The sequence below is a fragment of the Anneissia japonica genome, unplaced genomic scaffold, assembly GCF_011630105.1.
Source record: "Anneissia japonica isolate Jap-2015-1 unplaced genomic scaffold, ASM1163010v1 scaffold2707_len876726_cov182, whole genome shotgun sequence".
NCBI classification, from domain to species: Eukaryota; Metazoa; Echinodermata; class Crinoidea; order Comatulida; family Comatulidae; genus Anneissia; species Anneissia japonica.
The window spans coordinates 187,450-198,516 of NW_022723260.1; the positions used below are offsets into that span (position 1 = coordinate 187,450).

Sequence of the window (11,067 nt, forward strand, 5' to 3'; positions counted from 1 at the left end):
TTTTTGTTTTGTTTGTTTTTAAATGTAAAGTGAAGTATCTCCTATGTTGCCAATCATGTGCAATAGACCTTTGTTTCCTACTTAACAAATGACCAATCAGAACAGCGTCAGAAATACGCGAACGTCTCACAAACACGTGTTGTCCTGCAAAAGCATTTGTCTGCGTATGTTTTTACAATCGATTTGTGGGACCTTAGCAACAATATCCAAGGGGCGGGGCTTAAACGGAAAGGTGCATTGTATCAGGAACACAACATGTTCATTACCCGGATGAAACGATTTGATAATTAGAAAAACAAATTACATTACGACAAAACGAAAAATAACAATAGCATTGCACATTATAATCAGTTTATTGTTGAATCAAATTAAATTTTATTCTCACCAAAATCACAAACATTGCACTTGATTGATTGCGAATTCAAACTATTTTAATTTTTTCGGAAACGCATACCTTAGCTCGAAATTAGTACAGTACAGCTCTTGGATCTTCAGCATTGACACTTTCATAATAAAAGATTTATTTTTTGTCGCACGTTTTCGTGTTTTAAACGGGGGTGGGTCTGCAGATAAATTATATAATTTGTTTTATAATTAAGCAAGAGTCTTCAAACTGAATAGTAATGTTTATAGTTAAGCTGTCATTGATTTAGTGTCTGAATCGCAGAGGAACGAAGGCTTCGAATTGGACATCGTCAGCATCTACTTCAATCTTCTGGGCGCTTCTTCTTCCACGTCGGCCACAGTTGTTCCTCGATGCTTTCAATTTTGCACAGGCAGAGTTGGACTTCCCTTGCTTGCACGCGAACATCTTGCATTTAACCATTACCTAGGTAAAAAAAAGTTACGACCTTAGGCTTTTTATAATTTCTAATGTGTATGTTAAAAACAAACTCACCTGCGATTCACTACTTCCAACAGACCAAAAACATCTCATTTTGACAATACAGTATACAGTATTAAAAAATTATTATATTCCCACATACTAAGATACTCATTGAAATAGTATAGGTTTACTGTAATTGATTATTAGGAAAACATCTAATGTTTGAACGATTTCTGAAATTATTAATCCTGTCTCATATATGAATGCTCAACATTTAAATTGGTATGACGTAAAACTTACTTGATCATTCGAAGCATAGTGAAGGAAAGAAAAGGCAGATATGGTGAAACGCTTCTCGGAGGAAACGGAATAACCATATTCCACAGTATCATCGGCTGGGCATCTGGTAAAATATGAAATAACATGTTATACCTAAATATGTATTGATTTAATATGTTTTTTATAGCATTTGTAATTTGTGTTGGCGCCCGAAATTTCCCGCCGACGGGTCCAAGATCCTCGATGGGTGTGGGGCTGTTACTCTCTTGGAGTGCCCCTGTTAACACGCCACTCTATATAATGTTCTCATTTATTATCTATGGATAATCTTTAAATATCAGCTTTATTAGAACAGCCCTATGTGTAGGTTTATAACCGTAATAATAAATGAGATTTATATGAGGTGTTGATAGAAAAACAACAGCAAAGGATATATAAACAAATAAGAAAAAAACCATCATAAAATTCCTAGAAACTGATGGCATAAACTTAAGCAGTGCCATGATGACATCATATCATTCAAAATATAGGCATATCATGACTATATATGGGCATACAACAGTTTTTTGCCAAATAAAGTTTGGATAGTCTTGATCGGGCTCCGATACCAGAACCTTGAGGCCCTTAAAATGAAGTCTCGCTAAGTAATATTTTTTATATTGTTTAATACCTTGCAGTATGTGTCAATGTGTATTTATTTTTCCTTACCCGTTAGTGATGAATTCGTATTTGGAATCATACTTGGTACATGTTCTGTCCAGAGGGCTGGCTTTGCAGGAATCAATCTCCACCTCCATGCCGCTATTGACTGGTCTGGCAGCGAATGTCAGGGTGTCGTTGAGGAAGACACTTGGTGATAAACCAGCTTTCACTTCCTGCAGGTTCTCGTCGAATAAGGTCAGGTAGGTACGGAAGTTGCCCTGGCCGGCATGTTTGGTAGTCTGCACAGTTGTGTCTGGGTTGTAGAAGACATCGGCCGTATCCATACCCTTGATGTCACAGATGATCTTCATCTCAAATTGACGCTTATGTCGAGACACTGGTTGACCTTTTCCGATTGGTTGTGGATCATCACGGAGGGTGTTAAGGAATCTGGTCAAGCCTTTCTTAGGGTTCTATAGAAAGAGTAATATTACCATTTATTTAGTTTGCATAATATTCAATTTGAAAACCAAAAATATACAAACATTCAAAAAGAATCAGGAAGAAAGTGAACTTGGCTTGTCCGTGTGTACTACTACATCCATAAACAGTGTTTCGAATTATACAATTATTCCCAATATTAAAAAGCTAATTAGTTCAGCTCAATTGAAAGATCGTTTATAGAAGATCTTACTAGGATTCTGGTCTCACACTCGTCATAGCCGAATCGAACCATCATGAATGTGTCGTTAAGTGGGCGAGCTACACATGACGGGTCGTGGAGATGGAGTTTCTTTGGTGAGATATCATTCACAAACTTCCTTGGAATGTAGAATGTGATCTCGTTGTCACCGCAGTCAACAACTGGTACTTTAGGCTTAGCTACAATAAAATAATATATTAATTATTCAACCATTGTTAATAGTACAGTAGTATTTTTTCTAACAGTACTTTCCGAATACAATATTAATTGTAGTCGCCATGCAAACCTTCAAGAAAAAATGTTAATTTACCTGTTTGGAAAATAATAGCACCGGGGTCACTTTCTTCGGTAGCGCTTCTACCACATTCATCATTGAAAGAAACCTCGCCAAATCCTTCATCAATATTGATAACGAACATGGTGCCAGCTGTAAGTGGTGGTGGCCTGTACTTAACACGCTTGGTTTTCTCAGAATCAAATATCACTTGATTTTCCTTTGAAGCATCGTATTTTGCAATTGTCTCTCCGGTTAGGATGTTAGTAACGTAGATATTTTTCTTCTTCGTTGGTCGTGAGATCTGTCAAACAATGTACTAATGCTTTACTTTTATTAATAGCCTCTGTGTTATAAAAATCTCGATACCTTAAACAATCAAATTATGTACGTCTTAACATTAAATAAAATATTATTTTTAATAATTGACAGTGGATATGGTTCCGTTACCTTCTGGTCAAAAGTAAGGTACCAGTATTCCGCTGGCGTATCCAGGTCAATTTCTTGTCCTGGTACTGGGTAAGATTCCATTGATAAAACTTGTGGTGGTCCACGAACTTCTTCCTCCTTTGGTTTATCAATTGAAACAACAATCTTTCCAACCTTAGGATCATTCATAACACTATAAAAACATTAGAGATATTAATAATATTTTGGAACAATGCATTTAAAGTCATGTAAATTCCATGTGATTCAGTTTTAACTGCCAAGTCAGAATATCGATAAATTATGATTTATGAATTTATAAAATACTGGAAAAAATGCTGGAAAAAAAACAATGCTGTGGGAAGTATCTCGGAATTTGATAAGCAACAGCTAAATTGTGTGAAATTTAAATGTAGCAAAATAGAACCAGAGCTTTCGGACAACACTAGCCCTTCCAAATTGGCGAGGAATATAGGATAATGTATTTTTTAGAAGAACTTGCCATCGGGATTTAAACCCTTTTTTCTTAGTGTAATTTTATTTTTTTATAAATAAGTAATGTGTCTACTTACCCGTTGTCATCGATGGCGGTGAAACTGAAGGCATTCTTACCAACTTTATTACTCTGGAAGGTGATGACTGCTTCGACAATAGCAGCTGGCGGTGGTTTGGTGTATTCGAAAGTAAAGCCTTCGGGCCAACTTCCCTGCACTTCCTGAACACTTTGTGGTTATAAAGAGAATTAGGTTTTTTTTTTGTTTTTTGTTTAGAAGAAATACTGTTATATAATTATAATCGTAATTATAATTATTGTTATTATCAATTTTATTGTCATAGTTATTATTGTTATTGACGTTATTATTATTGTTATTATTATTATTATTATTATTTTGTTATTATTATTTTGTTATTATTATTTTGTTATTAATATTATTATTATTATTATTATTATTATTATTATTATTATTTTGTTATTATTATTATTGTTACAACTAGTTGAAGAGGGATACAGAGGACCGAGAATACTGGAATAGAAATTCTTGTGGGACCTGCCTTCCGGCAGAACACTATTGATGATGATTTTTGTTATTATAATAACTGGCACTAAAACGGACTTTTGTGTTATTTTCCCCTTAACGTGGTTTTTTTTTTTTTTTTTTTTTTTTTTTTTTTTNNNNCAAACACTCAAGAACTTACGTTCGGTGACGTCAAGGAGGAACTGGTATGGAACCGTACTCTTAGCTTCGGTACTCTTCTTGTTTTTGAAATCTTCTACCATAACGGAGGCACCATACCACCCGAGTCTACTATTTAAATCGGTGTCGAATTGGATAAGACATTTATCCTGTTAAAATAAGAGACGATACCTCAATTTAGCTTCTTACAAACAAAGGCTACGAATAAAGTACATCTCTGCAAGGGCTAATTGGTCGAAACAACCTAGTAAATAAGGACTTAAATGCTTTGTTTATAATTCCTCCATTGTTTAAGTTTATTTTAGAAGACGTTCATTGGTTTTATACGAATTGTAAGCAATACATCCGGTAGACGTGTTTTCTGTGAAAAAAAAAAAAACAAAAAAACAAAAAACTCTACTTTGGCTCTGTACCTGGCCTGGTAAAAGGAAGAACGCCAGATGAAACCTTATTAAGTCTCTCACACCAGAGCTGCAAAATGTAATGTGAACTTAGTTCAAGCACTCTAACTTTGAATATACTCAAGTACACCAGCATTTATAAGTCTAGTCTTACCCCGTACAGGATCGTTAAATCGGTTGCTTGTCCGCAAACTCGTTTTTTGTCGTTGTAATCTCTAGCTGGAGGACATTCATCCTTTGAGTCCGCTGCCCATCGGCACCTAATGACGTCATCGTCAGGATCAGTTGCTAGAATGATAGATATAATAATTGCATAAAATAGAAGCAATAATTTGACTATGTAAGTATGTGAACTTGGTGCCCATATCTAAACGACCTAAAAATTTAATGAAAAAAATGATTTCCTTGTTTGAAAGGATCAAGATCAATGAAAAACAAATCAAAACAATTCATATTTTTGCTGATTTCAAAACAAAATTCCATAAAAACAGTCTATGTAATACCACAGGAATTGTCTTACAGATTTTCTACATTTAACTTTCGGCAAAGATAGTTTAATCGTAATTTTAAATTGAGATGATAACTTCCTTAATTATACAAAGTAATTGGACTCGGATATTGATAACAAAAATGTCAGTGGAAGAGGATGAGAATATAGGTTGATTTTCTTCACTTATACCAGTATGCCTAAGTCTATCATATAAAATCAGATAAAAGAAAGAAAATTGGAGTGATATTTTAATTGTAAGATCCTTCAAGTATTAAATTCATATTTATGTTAATGGATGTGTATGCATAAGTCCCAGTCACTCTGACAGCGTGTGAAGCAACCAGTTGTGTATCAGGGGTACTGAAATGGGGTGGGGGTGCTGATGTGGGCCACAAACTGTGAAGTGGGATGGCTCAATGATAAAGTGGCAGGAGACGCTGGCTGGCAAAAGAAGGCAGTTTGAAGTGGTTTTTAACTGCATGAGCGTAATTTACTGGAGAGCGAGAGAGCCTTTTTTCACCCTCTAATTACACCACTGTTACCAAGATACATAAACAATGGTTAGGCTAAATGTTAGTAACATACGCATTAAGTCAATCAATCGCCTGCATCCCTGTCGGACTCTGTACACTGGTAGACCAGTTGTTAGACGTGGAGAGTGGTTGTTCATTGAGGTATCGACTTGCGTAAGCAGAGACCAACATTTTCCACTGTCATAATTTTGCAGTTGGATCCAACTGCTGTCTGTACAGCTTCCTATTGTGTGATAGCTAATAAGAAAAATTTTTGAAAATAAATGTCAAACCATTGCCATGGAAAAGAAAACTGCAGAGCGAATTATTGTAGAACAATACGATGGCTCACTAATTGCTTAATCAATCCGGTTGTTGGTGTTTGTTTAAATTATGTACCATCGACTCGACATAAAACATGCTGGAATAATCCTTCCGACCTAACTATACGTTTCCAGTACTTTATTTTTATGTCCAATAGGCCTGTCATTTATTTTATGTAACTTCCATATAACATTTAAAAAATTAGGTGAAGACACATCATTGCTTACATATTTTATCAATTTTCGCACTATTAACGTCTTGATAATCAATAAAATTCTCACGTCTAAAACTTTGTTATATATAAAGTTATACAGGCCTTTGTGCTTTTTGTTAATGCGCGATCAGGGAACAACTATTTACAATATACGCGTGACTTATCAAAAGTAGTACAGTACATGTTGTGCATGTGCATGTTATGCAATAATAATGAATAACATGCAATAACAGAGTTCTTTTTTTAACAAAAATGTTAACGGCTTACTTCATTCTAAAGATTTCACGATCTGCATAGTAATCAATATGCCCCTGCAGGATACTCCATCCCATCTCTCTCGAAATGGACACACATTCCATTTGCAATGGCGACAAGATGGTTTGATTAGTGGTACAGGTGGGACAATCAAGTATCAGCGCCGTTTCAGCCTGGAGTCTTTCACCGACGTGGGAACAGTAGTATTCAGGGTAGGAGGATGTTAGTTGGTAGGCCAAACGCCAGTATACACGAATCTGGAAATATTTAAGTTAAAAGCATTTGTCTTAAATAGAAATAGTATGGTGGTGTTATTTATTTATATCTTGTTTATCTTATACCATTCGAATATACACAGGGGAGGAGTAAATTGACGGCCAGTGGTCTTCCTATATAAAAAGAGTATTGTTACTCTAACGATGTATTCAAGCGACTGGTGAGATGTGTATAAGAGACAGGTTTTATACGAATTGTAAGCAATACATCCGGTAGACGTGTTTTCTGTGAAAAAAAAAAAAACAAAAAAACAAATTAAAATGGTGGCTTTAGAAACACTAAAATGTATTGTAACGAATATTTCGTCTACTCCTGTAGACTTTGTCAACGATTGACATAATAGATAATAATAATAATAATAGATCAAATAGATAATAATACTGTGCTGAAATATATAGGAACATGATTTTATATATCGTAGGCCTATCAAACATAGTTCATCAACGAATGGAACCCACAATCTCTCACTATCCCGGCGAGCGTCATACCGAATAAGCAACAGCGGCCCGTACGATATCATTACGAATCCAAGACCTCTAGTCTCTTTCCCTTCATACAACTTTAGGATTCACACATAGCAGAGACAATGTTCAAATTTTAAAGCTTATAGGTAGATAAATTAATTTCGTTTCACCTTTTCTCTACCTAGTCGTTCCCAGTAGAAGGTACCGCCACGGTAATGAGTGGCTGCAGCCAATTGCACCAACGCAAACAACCCAAGCAGTACAACAGCACGCATGTTTGCTTCTATTGCCTCTAAAAATATAAAGATAAATAAACAATAGCAGTAATAAATATAATTACATATTGAGTATGCATACCTGTACCTTGATTGACTTATAAATAGTAGTTATATAGATATTGTTGTGGATGCGTGTATCAGTTGCGGCGTCTGTAGGAGGGTGAAAAGGGAAATCCCCACCCCGTCAGACAGGCACTGGCCCCATTGTCCAATGCCACTATAAGGACGACGGACCAAAAATATATTTTCCTATCCAAATACCTTAATATTTTTAGGCCTATATGTATATTTGTATATGGAAAAAGCAAATAAAAGTTATTAAGATAATAATGCGCCTATGTGCGTGTAAGTGTATGTAGGTGTGTGTGTGTGTGGGTGTGTGTGTGTATGTATGTTTGTATGTAAGCAGGTGGGTGTGCATATGTGTGTGTGGGTGTATGTGTGGGTATATGTATGTATGTATGTAGTTATCGATATGTACTACAGTGTATGCATGTGTGTTTGTTTATGTATGTTAGTAAGTAGGCATAGCTATGTATTAATGTAGGTAACATATTTAACTTTTCAATGTAATTTTAAAACAAAATCTAAATTAAATAAATTCATATTCCAATAACAACACAACAGAGAAACTATGTTCTTACCTTACAAATCCTAATATGCAAACCTATATGTCTATTTAAATATACTATTTATTTCGTATACATTCATTATTTATAATAATAATTCAAAGTGTTACGAAAATGATAAAACTTACCACAGTTAATGAAAAAGTCACTGTTCTCGGCAGAATTCAATGGCCGAATGAAATGCTACTGGAACTGCTTACTTTTATAATGCCGTTCCCCCTTAAACCACGCCTCCTTTACCTTTCAAAAGCTGTACTCGAAAGCTTCCGTTTGTTGTGAGGATCCGTTTAATTGACCACGTGTATCCGAGATTTAGACACGGTCTCGGAGGGGATTTGGGTCCACATCTGCGGCGAAGTGTCTGCCTTTTAGGCAATTTATTGAACGTGATTATGGGTTTTAGATAAAACATTAGAGATTTGTTACAATCTGCTATGTATGCATTTTTAAATGTCAACAATTTCTGGTCAATATTGCCATGTTCCAGTGTTAAAATAGAATCTAATCGTACCGTATTATAATGTTGTTTTTTTTAAAGTATATAACCAGCAACTGTCTGGTAACAGGAAAATAGGCCTGGTCAGAGAAATATAAGTCTTAATACTGTAGTGGAAAGATAAAATGATATATGTATACACTGTAAGGTCTAGTTATTATTACTTTGCATACTTACCCGTACTTAACTATTTAGTTAACTGAGTATTGAAGGTTCTTTAATACACCTAATTTGAAATAAACCGATTCGTTTGGTATAGGACACTGGCAAATAGCAAACCAATAAAACTAATAATAATAATAACATTTTTATTATTATTTTATTTCAACTATCTCCAACAGTGGTATCGTCCATTACATTTACACATACAATATATAAATAAAATACAAGAACACAATAAATAATAAAGGTAACAAAAACTCGAGTAATTTAATTGAAAGAAGGCCTATATTAAATGAGCTTTGATTTTGAACGTAGAAATACTATTAAAAATATATCAATTGTGGTATCGTAACGTGTAATTGTATAATAGTGATAGGAGTCTATGAATAAAAGCGTTTTTAGTAGCATTGACTCGGCCATGTCACAGAGATTAGATCAGTGTTTCGTGAATTTGGTCTATAGATTTTCAGAAGAAAAAGAGGACAAGTAAACGCGAGTATTAAACATTTTAAAAAGAAAAACCATAGTGAACATGCCCCTTCTAGTGTGAAGTGGTAAGAGATGAATAGGCGCACCAACGTGGTTATAATTAATAAAATACATAAAGTTGGACTGAACTCATTCTATGCGATTGAGAAATTCATATAGAATTATAAATCGCAGACGAAAAATAAAAAAATCAAAGATTGGCCTAACATCGAGTGTTACTATCGAGCACTCTAGAGTGCCCAGTGTCCTATTGCCCTTAGATAAAATATGGTCAACATGTTTGTTAAGGTTAAGCTTAGAATCAATAACAAAATTCATAGGTCTTTTTCAACATTAACCTTCTCAATTATCACACCATTAATGCAGTAATCATAATTAACAGTTTCTTAAGAGATAATGTATGAACTTAACACTTATGTGGATTGAGAGACTTTTTCCAAGTAGCCTGAAGTGTTATATTACTGATTCGTTTGGTATAGGATATTGGCGCACAGCAAACGAATAAGACTAATAATAATAATAATAATAATATTAATAATAATAAAAATAATATAATAAAAAATTTAAAAAAATAATTTTATAATTATAATAATTAGGATAATAATAATAATAATAATAATAATAATAATAATAATAATAATAATAATAACAATAATAATGATAATAATAATAATAATAATAATAATAATAATAATAATAATAATAATAATAATAATAATAAACATACGATCCATTGTCCCACCTGATGTCTTATAGTACTGAATTCTCAGTAAGTTTCCATATGCTTGAAAAAATTTCTCGCAAGTGACTCGACCTCCGAATAACTAATAAATAATAGACACAACTGCCCTAATAATAATATAGGTCTAATAATAATAATAATAATAATAATAATAATAATAATAATATTAATAATAATACTACTGATAATATCTATTGATTAGGATAATAAGAATGGCATGCATTTTACTTATAAAATACTTATAATTGAAATGTGTTGAAAGTTTTGTCAACATTCGCAGGTATTGAGTGTCAGTGCACTGTCAGTCTGCTAATCATAATTTCCGATAGGCCCACCACTGCAAGTATTAACTTTCGTGTTCTTGCAGGATGTGGATGCTAATGGCAGAAGTATACCATTCTCAAACAATAATGTCTAATAATTATTGTCAATATTGTATTGTTTCATATTTGAATTTTAGTATTATGAAATTGAATATCGTCATCAACTAAATTGCTGATCATGAGAAATTTTACAATTGCGACATCGTTTTACATTTAGGTAATCCTCACTGATTAAACATTAATTAACGTTAATGACGTTAATATTTGTAAAAACATAAAAAAAGAAAGTTGACATTTTACAAGTGCACATATTGACACACAAACCAAACATACACCGTATGTACACAGCATTTACTTGTGATTAAATCTTTAAAAACCAATTAAAGATGTACCGGCAATGATGTATTGTCGCATGCAAAATACTATTAATAAATATATAATTTGGGAAATTGAACATATAATTTAGTGTATTTGGAAAAACGTTTTTCCATCATTGTACAGCGAAAAAATGTTTAATGTATTTTGTAGTTTTACTTCATTCCTGCTCAAATTTGTTATTTTGTTCTAAATATGCAGAGACCTTTAGGTTTCCAGTGGGTTCGTCCTTTTACAAGCCAACCGAGCCCTACTGGACTGGAATATTGCCCCTACCCCCTACAAATATAT

General features: G+C 33.7%; 2 protein-coding genes across 2 annotated transcripts; both read right to left on the bottom strand.

Annotated features, from left to right (window-relative positions):
* Nucleotides 1–346: 346 nt before the first annotated feature.
* On the bottom strand, nucleotides 347–3,892 carry LOC117112137 (ZP domain-containing protein-like). Its single transcript, XM_033255195.1, has 7 exons — nucleotides 3,723–3,892; nucleotides 3,175–3,346; nucleotides 2,761–3,028; nucleotides 2,442–2,629; nucleotides 1,814–2,220; nucleotides 1,127–1,229; nucleotides 347–829 (listed from the first exon to the last, which is right to left on the bottom strand). The coding sequence occupies exons 2-7, from the start codon at nucleotides 3,340–3,342 to the stop codon at nucleotides 650–652; spliced, it is 1,314 nt and encodes a 437-aa protein (XP_033111086.1). The 5' UTR covers nucleotides 3,343–3,346; nucleotides 3,723–3,892; the 3' UTR covers nucleotides 347–649.
* On the bottom strand, nucleotides 3,715–8,405 carry LOC117112146. Its single transcript, XM_033255206.1, has 7 exons — nucleotides 8,318–8,405; nucleotides 7,453–7,574; nucleotides 6,555–6,799; nucleotides 5,823–6,007; nucleotides 4,902–5,035; nucleotides 4,348–4,495; nucleotides 3,715–3,872 (listed from the first exon to the last, which is right to left on the bottom strand). The coding sequence occupies exons 2-7, from the start codon at nucleotides 7,555–7,557 to the stop codon at nucleotides 3,715–3,717; spliced, it is 975 nt and encodes a 324-aa protein (XP_033111097.1). The 5' UTR covers nucleotides 7,558–7,574; nucleotides 8,318–8,405.
* Between the last annotated feature and the right edge of the window lie 2,662 nt (nucleotides 8,406–11,067).

Coding starts and splice junctions, on each gene's coding strand:
- LOC117112137 (XM_033255195.1), bottom strand. CDS start 3,342: ATGAATGATCCTAAGGTTGGAAAGATTGTTGTTTCAATTGATAAACCA. Junction 2,630..2,760: donor TGCTATTATTTTCCAAACAG/GTAAATTAACAT, acceptor ATTTTATTGTAG/CTAAGCCTAAAGTACCAGTT. Junction 1,230..1,813: donor TACGAATTCATCACTAACGG/GTAAGGAAAAAT, acceptor ATATTTTACCAG/ATGCCCAGCCGATGATACTG.
- LOC117112146 (XM_033255206.1), bottom strand. CDS start 7,557: ATGCGTGCTGTTGTACTGCTTGGGTTGTTTGCGTTGGTGCAATTGGCT. Junction 6,008..6,554: donor CGTGAAATCTTTAGAATGAA/GTAAGCCGTTAA, acceptor TTTTCTTATTAG/CTATCACACAATAGGAAGCT. Junction 3,873..4,347: donor CCTCCTTGACGTCACCGAAC/GTAAGTTCTTGA, acceptor ATAACCACAAAG/TGTTCAGGAAGTGCAGGGAA.